The sequence below is a fragment of the Solanum tuberosum genome, unplaced genomic scaffold, assembly GCF_000226075.1.
Source record: "Solanum tuberosum cultivar DM 1-3 516 R44 unplaced genomic scaffold, SolTub_3.0 scf00184, whole genome shotgun sequence".
Taxonomy (NCBI): domain Eukaryota; kingdom Viridiplantae; phylum Streptophyta; class Magnoliopsida; order Solanales; family Solanaceae; genus Solanum; species Solanum tuberosum.
Genome location: NW_006239109.1, coordinates 1,032,664 through 1,059,008, shown reverse-complemented (window position 1 = coordinate 1,059,008; position 26,345 = coordinate 1,032,664). Strand labels below are relative to the sequence as shown.

At 32.7% G+C, this 26,345-nt stretch overlaps 3 protein-coding genes across 3 annotated transcripts; 1 reads left to right on the top strand and 2 right to left on the bottom strand.

Annotated features, from left to right (window-relative positions):
- The first annotated feature begins 3,373 nt into the window (after positions 1-3,373).
- Positions 3,374-10,452, top strand: LOC102584426 (nucleobase-ascorbate transporter 3). The gene is made up of 14 exons (XM_006354865.2): positions 3,374-3,763; positions 5,848-5,945; positions 6,031-6,207; positions 7,738-7,838; positions 8,005-8,080; positions 8,171-8,230; positions 8,313-8,497; positions 8,575-8,671; positions 8,974-9,060; positions 9,185-9,243; positions 9,436-9,527; positions 9,637-9,714; positions 9,798-9,958; positions 10,138-10,452. The coding sequence occupies exons 1-14, from the start codon at positions 3,604-3,606 to the stop codon at positions 10,354-10,356; spliced, it is 1,650 nt and encodes a 549-aa protein (XP_006354927.1). The 5' UTR covers positions 3,374-3,603; the 3' UTR covers positions 10,357-10,452.
- Positions 10,453-11,543: 1,091 nt separating this feature from the next.
- Positions 11,544-14,925, bottom strand: ADR1 (probable disease resistance protein At4g33300-like). Its single transcript, NM_001287936.1, is given in 6 exon segments — positions 11,544-12,376; positions 12,464-12,669; positions 12,783-13,138; positions 13,236-13,645; positions 14,111-14,529; positions 14,651-14,925. Coding segments are annotated over 6 exon segments (2,499 nt in total).
- A 4,924-nt stretch (positions 14,926-19,849) lies between these two features.
- LOC102583761 (protein OSB1, mitochondrial-like) lies at positions 19,850-23,073 on the bottom strand. The gene is made up of 4 exons (XM_006354863.2): positions 22,679-23,073; positions 22,453-22,591; positions 20,909-20,990; positions 19,850-20,411 (listed from the first exon to the last, which is right to left on the bottom strand). The coding sequence occupies exons 1-4, from the start codon at positions 23,029-23,031 to the stop codon at positions 20,185-20,187; spliced, it is 801 nt and encodes a 266-aa protein (XP_006354925.2). The 5' UTR covers positions 23,032-23,073; the 3' UTR covers positions 19,850-20,184.
- Between the last annotated feature and the right edge of the window lie 3,272 nt (positions 23,074-26,345).

Sequence of the window (26,345 nt, the reverse complement as noted above, 5' to 3'; positions counted from 1 at the left end):
GTTTGACCGTAAACAAACATTTTTTGAAAAAGACCTACCTATAGCAAGGCCCACGAGGAATAGATGGCTCGGATCAGAGTTATAATCGAATATGAGCTTGTTTATAAAATTGTGCATTTGCTATCAGCTATAGCTTTTGACACATGATAATAAGTGTTTGATCCTAGTATCGATAACTTTTATCTTTACATGAATTACCATTTCAAAAACGTATGGAATATTCAAAATCTATTTATACATACATATATATATATATATATATATTGAATTAGACAATTTGACGTGACACCTCTCTATGGCCTCCATTTCTATTTTTCTTTTTCTCTTTTTTTGATATTTTATCTTTGATTTCTATAATTTATTTGTATTCTTAAAAACTGAAAACATTTAAATACACTACCCAATTAATCATGTTTCTTTAAAACTTTCCTCACACTAATACACATTTAAGTAAATGGAAGATGAAAAGACTAAAAACTGAAAGATGAAAAGACTAAAACTTTTCATTTTTAGTAACAATTTATATTTACTTAGCCTATAAAATAAAAATATTAGAGTATTTGTACCCAACAACAATGGATTCCTTCACTTTATCTCTTCTGATGATGTAATGAATATATGAGTATCAAATTCCTTTACTGAGATGTCCAACAAATTCATGATCCTTCAGAAAATATTGATGTAAGGAAAAAAATCATGTAACAAAAGTTTCTCTTCAAAATAAAAGACTTTTTGAAAGAATATTGATTATGCCGCTGAGATGACCAACTAATTTCTAGTCTTCTGATTGCTTTACAAAAAGAGAAAAGATGAGTATCTTGTGATCCTTCGGATGATATAAGTGTAAGGAGAAATTTCACGTAACAAAAAGTTTCTCTTCAAAGTAAAAAACTTTTTGGAAGAATGTTGATTCCTCCTAAAGGAGATGACTATTGAGAACAAAAGTCATTCTTTCAAAAAAGATTATGCCTCAAATTTTATTTTATATATTGAAGTTTTTAAAAAAATAAGAAATATCAAAGATGACCATATTTAATTCCATTCATCATCAATGATATTAATTTCTTTTACTTCCTTCCTTCAAATCTCATTATTAATGTTGTATTATTTCGTCAAATTACTTTTTTTTATTCTTTACATTTTCTTTTATTTGTTTATTCCTATGAATTAATTATTATGACTTCATAAGAATTGCTTTTTTAACAGAATTTTATTTGCCTTTTTGAATTTTTAAATTATTTCTTTTGCTAAAAGATCTCTCTTTCATATTACATTATATATTTTTTCATGACGTTATTATTATTTTTATTGATCAATACTTCTGTCCATTCTATATTCTTTATTTCTATGAAAGTAGGGACAAAGCAGTGTGTTCGGTCAATCAAATAACTTTGATCTCCAGAAATTTCATTGAATAAATACACATAACTAATTTAGAATTCAATAACATAAAAGACTAAAGCTCAAAATTTATCAAATTTAAATTTTACTTTACCTCTCCGAAATAAAAAGGGATTTGCAAAATAATAAATTTTCATCAATAATATTTTATAATAGTAAAAGATCCTTAAAAGAACTATAGTAGTAAAAATAAATTTTAATTTTTTAATTAATAATAAATTTATAAAATGACCATTCACTTCTGCGCGAAGCGCGCACAAGTTCATTAATTAGAACTAAACGTAGAAACTCAAATTGAGTAAAAATAGCAAAAGTTGGTAAAAGGGTAATAGTATAGTAATATATATAATATATGATAAAATAATGTGAATAATAATATATAATAAGTGAGATCCAAAGTACAAAGAATTCTAAGGACACATTTAGCCGCAGTTGTTCCCACACACCATACGAATACCACGTGCTGGCGTGAAGTTTCAAACCGTATTATTTACCCAATTTGGAGCTATTTTTGTTGCAAATTTACCATTTAATGCCATTATTAACATTGTCATGAAATTAATAGGAAAGAAGTTTTGAAAACACCTTGAATTTGACGTAAATTATTAGTTTCGTCCCTGAATAATGTTGGAAAATTATATGCACAGTGAAAACATATTAGAATTTTACTACTTATATAAATAATAGATAATTAAATATTTCTAAACTTGGCCAGAATTTAAAAATGTATGCTCATGTAGCAAGATTGACGGTATATTTAAGTTTAATCAAATAAAAAAATATTTTTATGACTGTCAATAATAATTCACGTGTGTATTTAAGTTCATCGTTCATTTCATGTGTCACATCAAATATTTAATTTGATTAATGCTAAGATATGTTTTGAGAATTTGATAGAAGAGTTTTGGGTAATTAGGAAAAGATAAGGTTATAACTAGACAATGGTCATGGTGTGTCTGTTTTTATTTGCTAATGGCAGACACTTTACAGGAAAAAAAGTACTTAAATAAGCTCCTAATTTGTTTTCTTCTCATTTTCCTTGCCTTTAATTATTTCCCCTATATTCTCTTTAGTCCTTGCACCATCATCATTTCAATTCAAACTAGAATATTCAAAAAAATAAAAAATAATAAGAAAGTGAATGATTTGTTTTTTATTGTGTGTCTATTTTCTTCCATTAAAGCTTTTTCCCTTTTCATCCTTTTTATATCTTTTAAAATTCTTAAAACTCCTATTGTCCTCGTGAAAACTTATTTAAATCAATTATTATTTTAGAGATCAGGCATAAATATCTTTTAAACTATAATGATGAAATTATCAGTTACACATTTTAATTAGATAAGATTTTATTATTTTTAAATCTTAAATATTTTTTTTAAAATGTATTGGAAACACTCTTAAACTTAGAGCGAATTATTACTTTTATTTTTCTTGTATTGACTGCCTTAAAATAACTCTTTACTTGATTGATTAAATTTGGATTCACCCTTATTTTGCCACATGACATATCAAATGATCTCAAATTCTTATAGAAGTATAAAACTCTTAATAAAAAACTGAAAGAAGTGTTGAAAACACTCATAAACTTGACGAGAATATAGGAGTGTATTTCACTTATGTCGCAAGATCGGAAGTGTAATTAGGTTCAGTTAGTCAAGTAAAAAAATATGTTTAAAGCTATCAATAATTCAAATGAAACTAATAATTTACGTCATAAAAAAATACAGGAGTGTCAATGTCGTAAATAACTGAAGAATCTAGTGTACTTACAAAGTAGGACATCGAAATTCGTGGAACCCACGCGGGATGTCTCCTTCCTTCCCATGCTATGCGTTATGTTCCTCGAAAATAACAAATACCTTAACCAGTTTACGTTAAAAATGTAATCTTTTTTCCCTCCTCTTATCCCTTCTCAGAAATAAATAAAAATAAATTATAACTATAGAGTACTAAAAAAATAATTTAAAAATAAAATAAAAATGGGGTGTCTATTATCTGCATGTTTCAGTACTTATTAATCTCAAAATCTGATCTTGAGTATTTAAATTTCATTTACTGTTGTAATTAATGTTAGTCATTTCAAGAAAAGGGAAAAAAGACTCAATTTTTAAGCTCAGATTTCATGTCGGTGCTGATTCTTGGAAACTAAGTTTAAAGATTCCACCTTTAGCCCCATTCTGTAGATTTTTTTGAGAGAGAATTATGGGGGAGACACATAATCATGAACACAACCACCAGCCACCGCCGCAACAGGCGGCGGCGCCACCAGCAATGCCACTTGGTTCAGCCAGAGGACCTATGTTTCCTCCGGCAGAGCAACTACTTCAGCTTAACTATTGCATACACTCAAATCCTTCTTGGCGTTAGTATTCTTCTTTCATTTCTTTAATTTTAGCTATTTATATGCCTTACTGAAAAGATAAAGAGGAAAAATTGACACTTTGTTTTGTTAAAGTTTGTGTCTTTTTCATTCTTGGGTTTGGGTGAATTTTATAATCTTAAAGTATTGGGATTGAAATTGATGTTTTTGTTGTAAAGTTTGTGTTTTTATTTTCTTGGTTAGGGAGAATTGTAAAATCTAAAAGTAAGAATTTTGCTGAACAAGAATCTACTTGTAAATATAAAGATGAAAAATTGACACCTTCCTTTTTGTGAAGTTTGTGTTTTCATTTTTATGGTTTTGAGTGAATTTTAAAATCTAAAAGTATTCCTACTGAAAACCTTTTTGCTGAAGAAGAATCAACTTGTAAAAGGTTCAACCTTTCTATGGTCTCTTTTTTTAAACATATCTATGTTTTAGTTTCTGACTGTTGGAACTTGTGTGCTGTTGTTATCTTTGAGAAAGTAAAGCTTCTTTGCTGAGGTCCTTTTTGTATTCTTTTCTTTGGTACAAATTATTCGATTCTAATTCTCTATACAATCTAGCTCTCTTTGCTCTTATTGTGAGAGAATCACGAAAACAAGAGAGGTTGAATTGTTCCGGTTATAGTAAGATTAACTGTCAGAATAATGAATTACTGAAGAGTTATGTCTCCCTTCCAACGGGGAGAATTGATAACTTGGAGGTTTCCTCGAGCGGGATAGCAATGGAATGGGATTGATCAAAATACCCCAATAATGTTGCCAACTTGAGCTAATCCCCAGACTGTGAACCTATATTGACATCGCTTGCCAAGCTCCGATGACATTACTTAGTTTACTCATTTTGCTCATCAATTATTAATGTTAGCTATGAATTCAGTGAAGAGAGTCCCTTCCATGTGCGCTAGTAGAATTAGATAAGCCTGTCAGAGGTTTTCTTCTTTTGCATGGAATGTGACGTTGCATGGGTATGGATCTACACTTTCTGATGCATTTTGGTTGCAAATATTTAATGTGGCACGGTGAATAATATATGTACAAATAAATTTAAAGCTATTCAGATGAGCCAAAGATTAGATAGACGAAAGGGCCGCTACCTTCCAAAAAGAGGAGATGATGAGGGAGGCATTTTCTCAAATGACGTAGGCCATCTTAATGAGTTTAATCGCTTCCAAGGGTAGTGGGGTTCAAGGATAATGAGGAAAAGGGAAAGTCTCTGCAGACGTTATCGACTTTAAATTCATTATAGCTTCTGAATTGTCTAATGATCACTTCTTCATGTGAGTCAGTTGGTGCTTATGCTTTTATGACAATCGTCAGGTGAAGGAATCGGAATCATAGTAGGCATGGTGATTTTACAAAGCTCCCCATTCCTCCAATGTTTGGAGTTGAGATTGCTCCGACCGCCGAGTAAAATGTTTTTGTTTCTGGTATCAAGTTGAAACATGTTCTCTTTTTCTCTTGGGGAAGCTGTATATCATCTGAAGATTTAAGAATCGAACTGCTTATGGGGAGTTGAGTGGTGGCAATCTTCTTGCTTAAGATGCAGATGTATGGATGTATGAAATGTATCATGGAAGGCTTTCCATAAATGTGAAATTTGCGTTCATACAATAAATAATTTCCCAACCGAAAGGAGTTGCAGTCTTTCCATGAAATGACTGAATTCTGATAATGACAAAAGATCCTCTTAACCATTGCTAGATTGCCCTCAACATCATCTGCTTCAGCTAAAGGACAATTCTTGTATTTTACCATCCGGAGGAATATACTTTTGATAGAACAAATGTTTCCTATCGAGCAATAAGTTCCGTGTTTATGCCGCATATGGCCCTCTTGGAGCAATCGCTTCTGATTATATTTGCCTTGTTCCTGTAAATTGAAATTTTTACTTGTTATCAAATAAAGAAATAAAAGAATTTCAGAAAACTGTGGCCGTAACAATTTCATGATCTAACTCATCCTCCCAAAGAATGATTTTACAATTTGAAGTTTCCACCACTTGTAAATGAGTTGCAGATTCTGAAACCTGATTATATTATTGGTCTTTTTCTCTAATCAGTTGCATGATTCTACATTTTGCAGCACAAACTGTTTTGCTGGCTTTCCAACACTACATAGTTATGCTTGGAACTACAGTAATGATTGCCACCGTGCTGGTACCTCAGATGGGTGGGGGTCCGGTATATCTCTAGCATTTCCCTTGTTTGTATTGGAGATACCTTTTCGATGTAATTGACATCGTGAGCTCTTTATCTTTATGAGCAGGGCGACAAAGCTCGAGTTATCCAGTCTTTGCTTTTCACTTCAGGAGTGAATACTCTTCTGCAAACGCTTTTTGGCACAAGACTTCCCACTGTGATGGGTCCGTCATTTGCTTACATCATATCAGCTCTGTCGGTCATTAACGATCTCTCTGACAGTACTTTCAGGAGTGAGCATCAGGTAATAAAATATATTATTTAGGTATTATCTCTATTACTTGTATAATGTATTTTATGGAGACCTATCATTTTTCTTTTATCACACCCTTAGTAGGTCCATCCCCCTATTTCAGTGATTAGACACGGTTGAAGAATAATTTGAAGTTGTAGTAAACCAAATTTGTTTCGGACTTGATATTATTAGTTTATTCATTTCATGTCTAAATAGGATTTGTAGTCAGAATTATATAGTAGGTTTTTTATTATTATAAATAGGGATATTGCCAGTTATTTTCATAATGCAGAGAGTAGTGGAGAATGGTAGAGAAGTCAAAGAAATGTATTGAGTTTATGAATAAATTATCTTCCGTCAAATTAGTAGCAGTGCTTCTACGATCTTGATAGAGAATCAAATACCTTGCACTGTTGGCGGACAGTACTAGCCAATATGTGTTGCCCTTCTGGCCAAGGCTTATGTTGTTGAACTCATAGACAGTTGTCAACAAAGAGTTAGATTGTTTATAGGCAGGTTCAAGAATTATGTTGACGAACTCTTGTCTGGTCTTGTTCTAATTTTTCTAAGATCATGAATTCAGTTAAATCATACATCACCTTACCTTTATTACTCTAATATTAATTCTTTGATATTGTATGGTGGATTTTATTTTTGCTTTCTCAAATTATACTGATAAGATCCAATGTAAGTCGGCTAGAATCATAGGTTTAAATAAAAAGTGGATATCTAAAGCAGTTCGCTGATAAGGCAAAACTTTCATTTCTTTGAATTTCTTGATCTCAGTGGGAAATCTAATCTGAAAAATATAGTTTTCCTTCACTTGTTCAAAAGTGAGATTAGTGGAAAGCAGAAGTACAATAGAAGACAAGATATTCTCATATACGAAACTGCTGATGAAATCATAGTCGTATCAATTTAAGATAAGCAAGCCCTATTTGGGGGATAAGCTTAATATTTTACATGACGGAGCTACCAGATGACTACTTTTTGTTGGGTAAGTAGCTTGTTCCGAGATAAATACTTTGTTTATAGATGATATTCGATGACAAGATGTTCTCCCGTACAAAAAAAAACTGATAGGTACTTCACTTGTAATTTGAGCAGAAGCATCATAGTGGAAGACAAGATTATACGCAGAAATGGTGATGAAATTTTAATCTTGTTAAGAATTAGGATTAGTCAAAGCCACAGTTTGAAGAATAAAAAAAGACATGGTGTCCTAGAAGGCCTTTAGTGCGTGTTCTTGGAATTACATAGAGTGCATGAATCTTACAGTTGAAGCATGCTGCTTCCATGGATCTAGTTCTCTCGTGAAGAAACAGAAAAAATTACTTTAATCTACTCCTCACATTCACCATGCCCATATTGATTAAGCACCCTGGTTTCAGATTCTGGCTTTACTTCCTCTGTGTTTTACCTCAAAGTTTGGGGCTTTGTGTTGTTAATGTGAACTGTGAAGTATGTTGTCAATGCTCATGACCGGGGGTAATTACTGATGATATCTCTAATGCATTACCCTTATATTGTTGTTTGTAGAGATTCGAGCACACTATGAGAGCAATTCAAGGGTCACTCATAGTGTCTTCCATTATCAACATAATACTTGGATATGGCCAAGTTTGGGGAAAACTTACGAGGTAAGTTGTGTTTTCTGCTTCTGAATACTTATTAAAAGGACCATTAGTTTTGGTTTTGATCTTTGGAATTGTCTTTCTGTCTTTCCATTGCCTTCCCATTATGTTTCATCGTTTTATTACTTCTCCTGTTGGAGGTATGACATTCCATCCTTCTTCATGTCTGCAGGTTTTTCAGTCCTGTTGTCATTACGCCACTTGTCTGTGTTGTAGGTCTTGGTTTGTCTGGTAGGGGGTTTCCTCAGGTATTATATCCCAAATATCTAAAAGTTTCATTACTCGAAGAGTTGCATAAACCTCATCCAGTTTTCTTTATGATCCTATAATTTGATCAGGTGGGTGATTGTATAGAGATTGGCCTTCCCATGTTAATTCTACTTGTCATTTCCCAGCAGGTAATATATTTTTTCATCGACTGTATTTTTTATTTTCTTTCGCTTTACTGGAAGATTGTAATGTTGGTCAAGTCATCTGCAGTATATGCAACGTGTGCATCCAGTTGCGCAATCCATACTTGAAAGGTTTGCTTTGCTCCTCTGCATTGGGCTTATCTGGGCTTTTGCTGCTATTCTTACTGTTGCCGGTGCTTACAACCATGTGAAGGAGCAAACTAAGATGAGCTGCCGAATTGACCATTCGTTCCTCTTGTCATCGGCTCCATGGTACTCAGCTGGATTAAATAATGACAATGTCTTCAGCTTTCTTTCTTCTTCTGACATGTATGTTTTGCTGCGTGTAGGATCAAAGTTCCTTACCCTTTCCAGTGGGGGACTCCCATATTCAGAGCTAGTCATGTCTTTGGAATGATGGGTGCTGCACTTGTATCATCAGCAGAGGTTCGCTTTTCATTTTAAATGTTGTTCCTTCCCCTTTGAATTAAATTTGCTTTTAGTAACACAAATTTTAGTATTTGGTTCCACTAACAAATTACGGCTTTAGAAGAGAACCACACCCGAGGATTGTTTTCTGCTATAATCACTTGGTTGCCGTTCCCTCTAGCTATTTTGTTCACCTAAGTCTTCTATGTATATTCTTCTTGATCTTGCATTGATCCGAATCCGAATTGTTTGTGGCATCCACTTAAGCAGTTGTTGATGTTATGATCTCTTTCAAATTTACCTCTAATATTTATTTGCAGTCAACAGCAACTTTTTATGCTGCATCAAGGCTTGCAGGGGCGACACTCCCTCCGGCGCATGTTGTGAGTAGAAGCATTGGCTTACAGGTGTGACATCCACCAAGTGATTCAGCAATGCCTTCACTTGAGCACAATTTTTCTACTAATTTAACCCTCCGATTAACTCTTCTTCATTAGAAAGTCGTTCAGTTGTGCTTTGCTTTTTATCCAGGGTATAGGACAACTCTTTGACGGGTTCTTTGGTGCTGTGGTTGGTACTACTGCATCTGTGTAAGGGTTTTGATCAATTTGGTCGATAAATAGTATCAATGGCATGCTTTTCAGTTAGATTTAGTTATCTTGTTCTAAGTCTTTTACACTACATAACATCGGGGAACTCAGGTGTAGGCTACAGCCTAAAGCCACTTAAGTTTTGATATTGTGGTGCTTCATTCCTAATTTACGGATGATACAAAACTGCAGTGAAAATGTCGGCCTTCTGGGACTAACTCGTGTCGGGAGTAGAAGAGTTGTTCAGATTTCTACTGCTTTCATGATCTTCTTCTCCATATTTGGTTCGACATAAACTCTCCCTCCTTCTCTCCGCCACCCTGTCCCTTGCTTTCTTCATCTCAGATTATGTTTTACGACTAGCAATGATTAATGCAAGTTGTTATTATTCAGGAAAATTTGGAGCATTCTTTGCTCAAATTCCTTTGCCCATATTTGCAGCTATCTACTGCATCTTATACGGTATAGTAGGTAAGTGATTTCTCCCTTAGCAGCTTGTTGATCTTCTTGTCATCTAATTAACAATAACTAAAGAATGGAAATATTTTCTGCAGCTGCTATTGGTATTTCCTTCATCCAATTTGCGAACAAAAACTCCATGCGGAATATATATGTGCTCGGAATCTCTCTATTCCTCGGTATATCTATACCTCAATACTTCGTGATGAACACAGATATTACTGGTCATGGACCTGTTAGAACTCCAGCTGGATGGGTAAGAACCATTACTTCACATGATCCCTCGTTATAATTTTGCGATATGCATTTGACAGTAGATTTTAGGATAATGAGTTGTACTTGCAATTACCTCATAAGCGACTTGTTCATGTAGGCATTTCTTTTACACCATCATTGACAATCTAAAACTTAAAACTTGTCCAATTTTTTTTGCAGTTTAATGACATATTGAACACAATATTCTCTTCACCTCCTACTGTTGCAACGATTGTCGGGACAGTAGTAGACAACACACTCGAAGCAAGACACTCGTACGACGATAGAGGTGTTCCGTGGTTGGTTCCCTTCCAGAGGAGGAAAGGAGATAGCAGAAATGAGGAGTTTTATAGTTACCCTCTTAGAATTAATGAGTACATCCCAAGTAGATTTCTGTGATAACTTTTACATCCATGTATATGACTGTATCAAAGCTGTATGACAAAATTTCTTTTTAGCTCACAACTTTGGTCCATTGTTTTTTTTTTCCTTGTTCAATTCTTGTCACATGAAATTTGTGAACATCAAACATTTGAGGCCTGCAAGTTTTGATGATGCATAACCAGTAGAATTTAAGTTTATATTTCTCATGTTATTAAGCAAAGTTTTTAGACAGCTGGAATATTAACCATGAATATGTTATTGCTGGGGGAGACCATAAGCTAATTCATATAAACATATATCTGTTAGGTTGTCTACTGAAACCGGAAAAGGTTATAAATGCTATTACAAAACTGTTTTAAAGAATATCTCGAAAACTCTATGAAGATCGAATTAAATCTTATGAGAATGTGGTTCCTTTGCCAACTTACCTTATGAAAATGAAGTCACATAAGAGTGGTTAACTAAAATGACATTTGTGCTCTATGTCTATGGGTCAAAAATTCTTTGAAAGCAATATGTTGGATGTGAACACTACCAAATTTTGGTGGAAAATTTATCAAATTCTTTGAACAAACCTCACTTCTTTCCCAATCATCTCAAGAAAAAACTAGCAAAAGGTCCCCACATTTGATTTACTGAATCTTTTTGGTTCCATGAACCTCATTAAATAGTGTCAGATACTTTCATAGTTTCAGTGATCATGATAACTTATTAGCACCTTAGCAGGGTCCACACGTTTACTTCAAACTATCATTTTCTGCTTCATGATGAAAAAATGACTTCAAGATTTTAACTTCATAAATTTTGAACCACGTTACTTCTCGTTGAATTTCTTACTATAAATGTAAAATTTGGACCAAACTGCCACGATGGATTCAGAATTTAAACGTGAATTGAGAGTGGGCGTACTAGAATGTATATCTCACCGGATTTACACTATCAACATAAACATGTTATAGCAGATAACTCGCCTTAGTCTTGGATTACCTGTGGTAATTTTGCTTCCAGCATTATGGTTTTAAAGGAAAAGGAAAGATCAGCTATTGAGATGTAGTCCATCTACATATTTACATATTGCTATATATTATTTACAAGAGATACAATGAACCCCATGCAAAGGGGAAAATACAGAACTGGAAAATTGACTGAGCCTTATTACATTTACACGAAAGAAACCCAAGATAAGGGAATTGAAAACTTGATTACTGAGATAGCCAATCAAGAGTATAGCACTCCTCGGCAACCTGTACACAGAGACCTGGTACAGCCTTCTCAACATCTTTCCATTGACAAAAAACTTCTTCGTCACAAATAACACAACGTAATGATTCAAGAAAGGATAGAGCGCTTGGCAAACTGTCAATTTGAGGGCACTCCCTCATATCAATCTTCTCCAAGTTTCTACAGCAACCAATTGCTTCAGGGAGACATCTCAAACCAACACATTGTGAAATGTCAAGGTACTTCAGCTTTACCAGATGACCAATTCCCGGGGGAAGCCTTTTCAGATGTGGGCAGGCATATATCCTTATAACTTGTAGAGTTTGTAATTCACCTAAATCAGATGGAAGTTCATAAAGACTATCACAATTAGTGATACTAAGGCTGTTGAGCTTATGCAACCGGCAAATACTTGATGGCAGCTTATTGAAGTTGATGCAATGATCCATTGTGAACTCAGAAAGCTGTGGGAACAAACCAGGGAGGTCCACATCTGACTCATCTAAGCTGTTTTTCATGTCACAAAGCACTAGAGATATCTTCCGCAAGTTATTGAGAGGATTTGTGGAGTCAGATAAGTGAGTGACAGATATCTTCTCAAACCAAAGGCTTCTCAAGTTGGTTAAATGACTGAATACAGACATGTTATGAAGAACTGCATTGCCAGCACTATAGTTTATGATTATCAATGCCCTTAGCTTTGGCATATTCTCCAGGAAAGGAGGCAAGAAGTACTCAGATGAGGCAAAATTGAGAATCAGTACTTCAGCTTTCGGGCAATCCATTCTGAACCAGTCCATTTCTCTCATTTCATCTGCATTAAAGAGAGATATTTCTGTTTATATCACATGATAAACTTTTCATTATTAAGCAATCAGCAGTAACCAAGGATCTAAAATACCTGTATGCACAGAGATAACTCGTGCATGGAAAGGTTTGTCCACATTTCTTTCCCATTCTCTTGGAAAGTTTACGTCTCTTCGTGGCATAACCAATCGCTTTCTCTGATTTATATCATCACGGTTGCTCATATGAATTGCTAGGTCTCGTAATACATCATGCTGAAACACCGATATCTCATAGTAACTTGTATACATGTCTCCAGCTCTGCCACATGAAGACCACATTGAAAACTATCAACATATTGATTTTTTCCATAAACAATCACCTTCTAACAAAAATTAAAAGATTGTTTGAGGAGATTTGAGTCCACCGCTTACCGTGCATCTTTGACTAGATTTAGGAGATTTTTGTCTGAAAGTTCAACAAGAATGTGAAAAGCCTCCTCCTCATCAATATCATGTAGCTCCACCCACATGTTAATTAGAACATCAAGAGGAATCCTTTTGTCTTCTGGGAAAGCACCCAAGTCCAGGAAACACTCTCTCACCTTCTCAGGCAAACAGTCAATACTCAATTTCATTCGCTCAAGCAACTGCAGTTCATGAGACTCGCAGACAGGTTGGCATCGTGATAATCTGTTTTTTGCACTTATCCAGAACATCTCAGGTTTTCCCTTTAATGAAGATCCAATGACCTTAAGAGCCAAAGGAAGCCCTTCACATTCATCCACAATCTAAAAAGTCCAAGAAGCTTTAGTTAGCTTAACTCAAGTACAACAAGAAATTTTTGCAAAGAAAAACTAATATGCTGCCAAAAACATACACTAATACCTCTTTGACAAGCTTTTGGCTGAAACCACGCGGAAAGGAATTGTGTCCAAATGCAAAATGGCAAAATAAGGGCATAGCTTCATCTTCCTTTAACAACTCTAAATCATAAATACAGTCAATGATTGATGGAGGAAACTTGATACGCGATACAACTAGGATCTTGCAGCCGGGGATCTTGAAAATTAGTGGCTCTAGCACAGATGCAGACCACACATCATCAAGAATCAAGAGTACTGGGGATGCAGATTTCGTATTCCATTGGTACTGTAGGTTCCACTGGGGTAACATCTCCCCGTGTCCATAACCATGGAGATTGCACCCTGATATCTTTTCCCAAATCATTTTCCTTAATTGCTCCACGTTTGGAGATTGAGAAACAGTGAAAAAGAAAATCTTGTCCTTGAAATAACCTGGAACAACATGGCGGTTTTAGACACCATACCATTATTTAAAGAAAAGGTTTTTAAGACCAATTTAAACTGTATTCCAATCAAAACTTTTGATGAGTCCTTTACATGCAAAATTGATCTCTATTAGAATTCAACTGATAAAATAGAGATAATAGCCAATAAAGTTTTCAACTTTTATCCACTGTTTCATCCGCAACAGAAGAGTAAAAACAAAATGAAATGAGAAACTTTTGTGTGATTATTAACTTCTAATAACTCGATCATCAGCAACGCAAAACATGAGTTGATTTCACGGATGTCCACTCAAGTAATAGTTAATATCTAATAAAGTCACTTTCTTTGCATCAGAATCAAGAACGAAAAGTGATAGATAATAACTATTAGTTGAGTAACCTTTCGAGAAATCAACCCCGCAAAAAGCTAAAGTACTCTACATGAGAAACTTTTCTGGGATTAATTACTTACTTTTAACTTGATCATCTTTACAAATCTCTTTAGCCAAGGTAGTTTTGCCACTACCCCCAATTCCACAAATCTCAAACACACCTCTATCCTGTTCACCCATCAGCATCTCCTTCACTTTCCTCTTCCCCAATTCAATCCCAGCACCTAAATTTACAAAACTATTCTCAAACCATTTCTCATCTTCTTCCATTCTTTTCACAGCTTCCCCTAAACACCCTCCTCCTCCACCACCACCACCACTTTTATCGTCAACTCCGATTTTTATAGCTTTAAGCCTATGCTCAAGCACGTCAAATCTCTGCTCCATATTAAACCTAACATGATGAACATCCGCAAGTACATGAGCTTGCATTGTAACTTGCATGAACCTCGCTACTCTTTTCTCCAGCCTCTCCATTTTCCTAGCCAACTGTAGGTTCCTGTTATCAAGGCATAATATAAATTAAGTAATTTCTAACAGATTCGCACAATTCAATAACCCTAATTAGAGCAGGAAGAGGTTCAATTCACTGTAATTAGAGTCGAATGAGAAGGTGACACCTGTACATGTTCCAACGGCCGGAGTGGACAACTTTTCCGGCGAGTTCGTAACCATCTCGGAGAAGTTTGGAGAAATCGTCGAGCTGAGTTTGACGTATCTGTGGAAGTTCAACACCGGTTTGTTTGATTTCTTGGATGATTGGAAGGAGACCATTGATGCTGTCGATGAGATTCTCGGCACTTGAACGGCATAAAGTGGATTTTTTAACTATTAGCAGAAGGTTTTTTAAGAGTTCGGTGGTGATTTCGCCGACGAAAAAGTCCGTCACCGCCATGTTTGGGGACTTCAAACTGATTTTACATTCTGCTTGAAGAAGTTGAAGTTTTGAGTGATGTTATTATGCTACTGGAGTACTATGTTAAATGACAAACTTAACCCTCTCAAATTTTTTTTTCCAGTTATATATTTTGTGTAACTACAAAAACTATAAATAAAGTAAAATATCAAAAATGGTGTCTGAGAAAGGTAAAGAATACATAGATCTAACTAGTACTTCTTAGAGTAAAAGAAGCTTTTTTTGAAGATTTTCCGCTCAAATATAACAAATTTAAATATAAAGAAGAAAATATTAAAAAACATATAACAACAGCTAATAAGGAAAATAATGTAAAGTCAAAACAATCTATATATATATATGACAAGAAAAATAAAAATAAAACAAAGGGTGAAAGATATTAAAAACAAGAACTACTCCTATAAGAATATGTTAAGCCCTTCTTGTTTTGTTTAATAAACGTACTTAAATTAAACAATATAAGAAAAACAACAATTGTTGATTGATTTCACATAAAATAATGTACTCTCACTCTCTCAGTACTAGGGAGGATTATTATAGATATTTCCTCGGTTTATATTTATTTGTTTATGTTTGATTTGTTATAACAATAAATAAAAATGATAATTTTACTGTATTATTTTTAATTATTATAAGTTATTATTTATTATTATAAGTTATTTAAATGATGGAAATGAATTGAAACTGAGTAGTACTTAATAATAAATGTGAAATAGATATGAAATAGTAAATTAGCTTTTGATTATTCAAATTAAACAAGTATAACTGAAAATTTATTTTTAATATAATGAATAAATAAAAATAATCTAAAGAATATTTATTTTATCTTAACAATTAACATAATTAATGCAACCGAGTTGGTTTACCAAAGTCTGATAATGACCATTCTGTTAAATTTCTTAAGAATGTTTTTGGACTAATCCATTTTAATTATACTTTCTTTTGTTTTTTATATATATATGTTGCTTCATGGTGTAAGGAACAAGATTGGTACATCTTACCTAAAAATCAACATTATAATAAAGTATCTACACCTACTATCCAATCGCAACAAGTTAAATTAATTTACAAATTCATCTAGATATTATGTCGCTCTTGAATAACTCCATGTTCCACTTATTTTATCCGATCACATTTCATGAGAGTTAAACGGCATCATATCATCAACTTTAGCATAATTGAGTTCAGTCCTAGTCGAGCACAACATGACCTCCAAGACTTGAGCATAATGGAGTCTAGTCCACCAGAAGAAAAACAAGTAAACAAGCCAGTTGTACTATAAAGTTGAAAAAAAATCAGAAATTAAAGAAGGTTCTCATGGGGTGGGGGGGGGGGGGGGGGGGGGAGGGATTGACGTATGGGCGGTTTGGAGGGGGTTGGGATTAACATATGGGAGGTGGTAACGGTAAAGAAGGAAACGTGTTGTAGGTGAATCCCTATATCTATGTAACTGATAATTTCAGATTTAAAAAAGGAACATAAATCAATTTAATTACATATTATTAATTAATAATAAAAAACCATAAATAGATTAATCATTTATTAAATAAATGAAAATTAATTTTTAAATAAAATTAACTTTAAATGATATGTCATAACTCGTAAATAAACTGTTATAAGTAAGAATTTTTTAAAAGTATGTTTAAAACCCGTAAAATTGACTCTTAAATGTGTATATGGCGTGATTTTTCCTAACTTCAATTATCTAACTTTTAAAATTTTAATAAATTGATTTAGAATATGAAATTTATGATTTGGAATTTTGATTTTAAGTTATGAGATTATAAATTAATATTTATAAAATTAAATATAAAACTTAACTTAAAATAACTATATTTGACATTTGCAGTCGCATAGTACATCTATCTATAATGACCATAATTTCATTTTAAACTTTTCAAATATTCAATATTACTTTATTTTACTTAAATATTTATAATTTTACAATTTCTGCGTATTGTCTTTTTTTTTTTTAAACTAGCATTCAATCATGGTAGAATATGACCAATTTTAGTAGCCACATCTAAAAAAATTTCATTATTTTTTGGAAGGGGGGCAAATGGGTGAGGAAATTACAACGTTGAAATTGAATTTTCATCAATAATGTGAAAGTTATATAATGTGAAAGCACAGTGTTAGGTAGATCTCCTTGTACTAAGAAGACTTATTATATTAATATTAATATTAATAATGTAAGTAATTTACTTTATATTCAATGACAAATGACAGTTATAAATATTGTTCACGTAACTTAATGGAAACTGTTTTGTAAGTACAGAAGCAACAATAAACTGCAACACGGTTATTTGGTCCCATAATACCAATTGTCATTATCTGATTTAACAATAATTGTTTTAATCTGTAATTTTGCATCAATATTTTACTATAATTAAATAATTTCGGATGATTTCTCCCTTTTAATCTCCCGTCCAGTACAATAAATTCGACACTAATCTGAGACAGATTACTAATTCGAGACTTAAAAAAAGTCTAATCATACCACTAATCATAAATTATTATCTCCAAGACTTTAAGATATTGGCACGATTGAGCTTGAAAATTAAGTCCGCATTCAAAACCCAAAAGTCCAAAAATCGCAATGACGCTTATACTTTTTATAAAAAAGTTTATTGATTTGAAATTACGATTTATTAAAATTCACATCAAAAAATGTACTTTTATCTATTAAATATTGTAGCGAATAATAAAGCAACGTCACTAAACGTGACTTCTTGTCTCACCTTTATTTGAACTAACTAATTGTCAATCCACATCAAAAGGAAAACTAGGTTTACGAATGGTTGTAGTATAAAGATGAAACGTGGAAGTAAAAGGTACGCAAATAAATTGATAATCTTTTATTGACATAGGCTACTAAATAAATTAGACTCCGGTTATTCATATGGATCAATCCGGATTTATATACTTTTCTAAATCGTTGTATCGCTTTACAACATTATAAAAAAAAAAATCTAAAAGACAAAACATCGATAATCTTTTTCCATCAAATCAAAAATTGAAACTCCTTCTTGTATCTCATTTAAGTGAAGTTCTTGGAAATAGATTCTTGCAGATGATATCTTTTAAAATTTAAAATGACTACTTTGTAATCGTTAGTAATTTATTTCTTTTTAAGTATGGCTAGACATTTTCTTTTAATTTTTATTAGGATACTAAAAATAGAACAAAGGAAGTAGTTTTAAGTGATTATTTTCTTAAAAATCAATTGAATTTGGGGAAGGACTTATAATATTGGATGTGGTCCATAGGTAAACCGACCCGGTCAACACGGCTATTAATGGGCCCATTTTACTTGAGGCTGCTAATACTGTTGCCCTGTCCCACAAGGACAATTGACTCACTAATTTGTCTAAGATGGCCTGCACAAATATTCGATTTTGAGATTATCATTTAAATTATAAAATATTTATAGTGCGTAATAATTTACAAGTTTATTTATTTTAAAATAATATTACGTGGAGTCTGAAGTTAAACTTGATAAAGCTTAAGTTCCAGACAAAATGTTTGAAATTTAAAATGATTTGAAGTTTAGGCACATGTAGTCATTGTCTGAACTTTAGCATATGTGATTGTATTTAATCATTTTTGCTTGAAAGTTCATGAACCATTTTTGTTTGAGTTTCACTCCTATATAACTTTAGATATTGTGTCGGAAGTTAAGTTTGATAAACCTTAATTCAAATACCAGATGTTTGAAGTTGTACCAAAGTTGGTAGTTGTGTAAAAAAACTAAAAAGAAATGATTGGTACAAGTTAAATTATAGTGTTCAAAAATATCTAAATCTATACGTCCAAGATTTGCTTTGGGACCTGATTGATTCAAATTCGCATTGGAAGGTTCACTTTGAGGATAACCATTTTCTATCAAAGGCAACTAGATATATTCACAATATTTGAATTTATATTCTCTGATTTAAGATGGAGGAATACTTATCACTCCACCACAAATTTTACGAAATGGAAGGAAACATTAATATGCATCATGGAATTGTAAGTACTAGATTATAGGTTAAATTCATCTTTCTAAGATTAAAAATCTACATAACTTTGTATTTGGTTGACAATATGCATTCAATTATACAAAAAAAAAAAATTATATATTACTTTATGCGAGATAGAACATAAAATAAAATGTCAAACTACATAATTACTCTTAAAATATGCGATATTTCATGTACTTTTACTCATCACATAATTAAAGGATATATATATAATATTATAGACTATAGTAATAATTGTCATTTTAGACCAATGGATAAATTAACTTATCGTATATTGGCATACCATGACTTTTCTTTCACTATATATTTGGACCTATATTAGGGACTTAAAAAGTTCAAATTGGATACGAAAGTCTATAAAAGTCATCCTAATAAAAACTCAAAATGGTAGGTTCATTATTTTGTATTCCACTGATGAAGTGAAAAATTGTACTATAGGAGATAAGAAATGATTTTCCCCACCAAATACATCAATTATTTACGCACATAAACCTTTGCGTTGAAAAATTTCACGATATATTTTGAATTCTCCTAATAAAAATCTTGATTTTTATGATAAATTTAACCAGACTTATTTCATAGTCAACACTAAAGAATTTTCTAACTCACTTCAATTATCTGATTATAGTGTTTTACAAGTGTATTAACACTTAAATCCTTCTGGAAGACTATATAAATACCTCAAAATATCCCATATATAAATAGGGAAATGCTTAAATTTGCCATGTACTACTAGGCATACAAGAAATACTTTGTCTCGTATTTGCCCTTATTTTTATTAACTTAACTATAAGCTCCCACGCAAAATAATGACGAAGGAACTGATCCTCGATATGAACTCGATAAGCATAGTGTTCATGAGAACGAACCAGCATACGTTAGTAACATGGAAACGGTCAAGAAATTTCATATTACAAGTATTGATCTTACAAGAAACTTATGTACAAGACATATTTTTCAAGAAGCAGCACTAAACAACTAGTACTACTGCTAAGATTACATAACTTGTGACATAAACACACAGTGGCTTTCTTCTCATTTATAATGGGGATAGATCCTGTTCTATTTACCAAAGCAAGTTGTATTATACGAAGTATGCACATAGCCAACAGTACCTTTGATGTTTGTGAAGACCCGTGGAACTTCTCTTCGACCAGGTTTCAGCATTGGTCTGGACCCTTCAAAAGGACATGTCTTTGATGGAGATTAATTGTTCTTAGAAACTTTCGTAAGAAAATCTTGAATCTAGGATATCCAACTGTCTTTTTATCCATGGTGGATCATCTGTCCTGAGCCAGAGAACTTCACCAGTATCTCTGTTCTTAAAGTCTGGGTATTTAGGATTGACTTTACTCTTCCTGAAGTCCATCCATTCAAAAGGGCTAGCGAAGAAAATTTGCCACAATTGGATCCGGTTCCTGTAGTTCTCCAATTCATCTTCACCTGAGAACGCAAGTAAATGGATCCAGAAATGAGTTAACGAGTTCGAAGAAGCATATATATGTAGGATCAACAAATTTCAATACCCAACATGCACAGTCCTGCACCATCAATCACTCTAAAGCTTGATTGATTGGATTACTGGGCAGCCAAGCATTTTGGTTTAGTGCTAAAAAAAAGTGTCAAATGATTCAAAACATCATCCAAAGCAGCAAATTGTTGGAGGATTTTCCGAGCAAGTTCATATTTCAGTTCATGTCTCAATATCCCATTAGTTCCAATAATCAACCAAATGTAATGGTCATAGGGGGCAAGAGAACTATAAAAAACAGACATGAAGTTATCCTCCTACTGTCTGCTACTTTTCAATTATTCAGACATGCTGCATGTACAATGCTCTATTTAGGCCCATTGCACTCTGATATAGAAAATGTCTGCCAATTGGTTACAATCTATGAACATCATAACTAATAAAAAATGCTAGGAAAGGCAACATGTACCTCTTGATTCTTTCTTCTGAAATTCTGGGGTTGCTAAGGCTTGAACATCTGGAGTCACGAAATTTATTTCGTTCACATCTACCTTCACAAAAGAATCAGTACATGAAAACATGAAACGAAAACATTCTTGTGCAGCACAAGCTACATAAAAATATGGAAAAAGAAAAAGCATTTTGTTCAGCACGGGATCTCAAATTTACAAAAACACATCTAATGCAGGATCATGTTTTCTTTAGGGTATTTCTTGTTTCCATCCTTTTTGTTCTTTAAAGATCCAGGAGAAAATTTAACTGTTAAAGAATAGGTGCACTTATGTCACAACTTCCTCTATTAGCCTTTGTCTTTTAAGAGATATTCAAAGCGATCATATCCCCCACCCACCCGGAAAAAAAAAGGCAACTCATATAGGAAAGCTATACACCAAATGGCAGATGCAATTCTAATTAATCACTTCTCTGAAAGATAAAATTGTGTGCTATGTCAAAGAGAATAAATGGAACGTTATAAGAAGACAACTGAGTTTCTCTTAATGAGTTGGCTATGCTGCAATAATACCATCACTTTCGTTATCATAGAATGTCACAATGGTACTAAATAGCAAAATAGATCGAGTTTGAAAGAGAATTGCATCTGAAGATGAATTCTTACAGCAATCTAAAACACTAATAAGCCAAAAGGCAGATAATGATAATCTCATGAAGAGGAAACAGACTATGTGCACTCTTCTGCATCATTTTATCTTTGCCTCGGTGTCCCAACCAAAAAGGTCACTTAGTTCGTTAAACAAAAGAAAGGTACTTGCAACTTTGTATCCAAGTACATCCTATACTCTCGTCCTCCTTATTGCAATTCAGTCAAGCTTTTTCACAAATAACTGAAAGTTGTCATAGTCCTACATCATAACACAATGGGAAGTCCTACGCTTGCTGGATAACCAACATGCCCAGGTCATTACTAACAGTCCAAATTTCTCAACACAACACTAACGTATATTATATCTACAGAATCCAAATTACAACTGAGAATTGGAGCAATGAGGTAATAATGAACAATACTAATGAGCATAACATGGAAAAAGGTAACCAAAAGGAGATGAGATATTAGAACATAGAGGGAGATGAGGGGATAACAGACTGAGCCAAAGCTTCAACATAATAGGCATAGAACTCTTCTTTCTAACACACAATCCTTTTTAACCAATTGCTATTTAGGCCTGGATCCCAAATAAAACTCTCCAACATTTTACTTGGCCCAATAATCCCAACTAAATCCGTCTCCTTCACCAATTCTAGCCTATAGGCCCTTACGAAAAAACAACCACGTTCCCAACAATCATTGCATGTTGTGGACAAAATACAAGGTAGGGAATCGAACCCTCAACAAGAAGGCGAAAGTTTAGATAAACAAACAACTGAGCTACTAAGATTTCCTACATCATAGTTAACCTATAACAAATACTAGACAAATTTGTATCAAAGCTGTTAACCTATATCAAAGATGACATTTTTATTCTATTTACCAGTATTATTTTTCTGGTTACAAACCTGGTATCTCATCTTCTGTTTACCATTCTCATCAGTCTTGGTGTATGATCCCAAATGACCCCAAACATATACCAAGTCGTTTGATTTCAAATGCTCCATTGACACTTCCGCCATTTCATCCCACATCTTCAACATAACTCTGCACAGTGTTAAAATTTCTCAGACGATCACTTAATTAATAGTTATAGTAATTAATTTTCAAATAGTAGTAAGATTAGAGTCTCACTTAAAAGACGGACGGGATTGAGAAGAACCGGAGACACTGAGTAAAGTATGAACCCCAAAAGAGCCGTTTTTAGTGTTAACTCTTTTGAACGGGTAATCAATTTTTCCTATGAGACTGACGGAGTTATGGAGAAGCTGGTATTGTTTTATGGTTGACGGGCGTTGGAATTTGAGGGTATGCTGATACACTGCACTTTCTTCGCCTTCACTATCGTCACAGTAGAAATCCCCCGGCCGGTGAATATCCGCTGCCGCCGCCGCTGAGTAGAAGTTCTGGTGTCGGAGAACTTGGGCGGCGGTTGAAGCTGCCCGTTTGAATACGGCGGAGGAACGGGCGGCTGCTGCTACTGCCATGGAAATGTGGCAGCTTATTTTTTTTCGGCGGGTGTTTTTAGTCTCTTACAATCGCTAATTAATCACATGTTTAATTAACTAATTAAAAAAGGAAAAGCTAACCAATCGGGTCGGTACCACTGCTAATCTCGCGGGCCAAAAATTGAGTCCGGCCCAACTCTCTTTACATCTCCAACCCAACCCAGGTTTCTACCTTCTAAACCGGATCGGTTTTTCCATGGAAAAACTACATAATTAGACATACTTCACTATATATATTATTATTACCCATGCTTTCAAAATATTATGCATCTTGCCACTGATTAAGAGTTTTCTACCATATATTAAGGAAGATACACTTAGATACATGTATTTTTGCTACTAGATACACTAAAATAGAGAGAGAGGCTAGCGAAATTCGTTATGTATCCTAGATACACGTGAATTAATCACACCAGATAGAAGAGTGTATTTGGTGTAATTCGTGTGTATCTATAATACCGGATACAAAGGATAGTGGCGAGCGAGATTGGAGAGAGGCGAGTAAGATTTATTATGTATCCCAGATACATACAAATTAAATTCACTTGAAGATAATATATCTAGAACAAATTACACCTACTTTTGATCTGATGTATCTCGAGATACATGCATATTGACGTATAAATGTATCTGAACGCACTAAAGTCTGATAAGATATGTAATATTACAAACTAGAGTGTATCTAGTAATTAACTCTTTAAACTAGTGAAATTTACGTAAGTTCCTTTTTTTATCAAGCTAGTTTTGGCCCAACTAGACCTTTTTTTTGACGGTCAAAATAATGGATTATTTGCACAAATCAACACTAGATAACTTCAAATTTGATATTTAGCCGATTAAAGCTAGTCAAAATAATTTCCAGATGTTAGATTCAACTCAAACCTTTAAAAATTAATAAATCACTTCTATCTTTTATACAAACAAACTCAATGAAACAAATTATGGTATTCTTCAAGTTTCTTTAACTAAAACCAATGAAGAAGAAGAAACTCCTGGCTAAATGTACACACTTTCACAACTTTTCTAAAGAGGTCAAAAATTAAAAATATGAGTCCTTTAATAATTGATGAAAAAAATAAAATTAGAACTTAAATATTATTATATCCACAATATAAAAGAGTTTCAATGATCAATCTAATTTGACTAGTTCAACTTACTTACATCATATATGCATCTCTTATATGTTTCAGATTCTTAGTCAGTATGCTAATTAAAAAAAAAGTATAGCTAAACATAATTATAGTGGTTAATTACTATTGTTTTTTTTTTAGCTAATTGTGTAGCTTACTTCATATTTAAATATTTAAAGAATTATTTAACCTACGTCCAAAGTGCAGACATAAGAGCTTTTTTTTGTCATTTCTTCCCTAATGGTCAAAACATCATATGTTTCACCAATTACAAGTTCACAAGTTACACTTGTAATATACTCTAAAATACTTTTTAGGATAATTAATGGCATTCCAAATAAATAAGAGAATCTTTTGTTAGTCATGATTCACGAGGTATGAAATATTGAATTTTGATGGAGTATGAACATAAAGAAAAGAAGAAGAGAGGATAAAAAATAGTAATAATGTGGTTGTTACACATGTTTCAAGTATATATATGGCAAAAAAATTTCACGTTGTAACTTACTATATAGAGGACTTAAGATCTCTAAGTCACTAAGAGATGAATTGAAAAAAAAAAAAATTAGATATTTTATATGTAAAAATAAAAAATAATAATTGTATCAACTCTCTCCTTATTACAGCACGTCATTGCTCTATCTTTAAAATTATTGTATCGACTTTGTTTTATTATTGTGTTCTTATAGACAACTTGATTTGATTATATATAAAAAAAAACTTACACAATGTCTATGTAAAAAGAATTAATGTCAAACAATGTAATATTTTCCTTAATATCCATGTATTTTACTTCTTATAATGTGTTTCTTTCTATTCATTCTAGATCAACAATTATTTCCTTTGTGTTAATATATAGTATGTATTATTTCCCTTTTAATGCATTATATTTTAAAACCATAAAATTAAAAATTGCTCATAATTTTCTTTAATTTTGTCATTGGTTCCCCTCACCCAACAAATATGGCTTCAATGCATATAAGAAAAACTATGTAATTTAGACATACTAATTTAACTGAAAACTAAACAAAAGTATATAAGTTGAAATTTATCTCACGTTTATGTACTAAAAAGTAATATATCTCGATCAAAATTCATATAATTTGAATATAAAAATACGGAACATAAATTGAGACAAAAATAATATACGTGTAAATTGTTATCACTTATAACAAAAAATGGAACATGAGTTGACTGGGTCGGCAGCAGCAGAACGGCTACAAAGGAGTGTTGAAGTGTCAAAGTGGCAGTGACTCTCAGCTTTCATTTCTTTCTATTCTACACTATCTAATAAATATAAATAACGCGTTCCAATTAATATTTTTTTAATGCACTAACTCACTTGTCAATATCAACGAGATTGTTATGGTGTGGAAAATATTTCATATATGTTTAATTAAGTTTTGAATTCACATTTTGAATATGAGTATAAATGTTTATTAGTACTTTAATTTGTTTGAAATTTATGAAGTTAAAAGATGAAATTATGTTTGATTATATTTTTTGAAAAAAGAAGAAAGAGAGCACTTTGTTAAGAATTTATGTAGATAGAAGTAGAAAATAATCATTTTAAATTGATGATCTATCGAAAACAATATAAAATTAGGGTACACCCAATTTTTTTAATCCCTATTTGTAGGATCACACATGCATGCTGGCTTGTTGTTGTTGTTGGTGGTGCTTGAGTTTGAAAAATAAGCTTGACGTACTTTTCCAAGTTTAGAATCTGAACTCCAAATTGGATTTAAAAATATTATAACTAAACACTAACTTAAACTTAATCCAAAAAAAGTCAATAGTTCTCGTGACCAAACAACTTCTTAAATTTAATTTAGGGCAAAACTAAGTAGGAGCAAGGGGGTTTATCAATTTTTTTCGACAGAAAATTATATTATATATTTAAAATGATCTTTTAAAAAATATATATATATAATAGATATTGAATTCATTTTTTTTTTATTTTTTTTTGTATTCTTTACTTTTTCATATAAAATTTAAATTTTTTCATTAAATTTAATCAAGCTCAAATACAAATACGAAAGAATAGAGTTGTTCCTAGGGAGTAAAGAAAACACCAGCATGTTTTTTTCAGCGTACTTTTGGAGTTTCTCAACTTTAATTAACACGCTCCTCGTTTTTTCTTTTGTCAAGTGTCAACCTTGA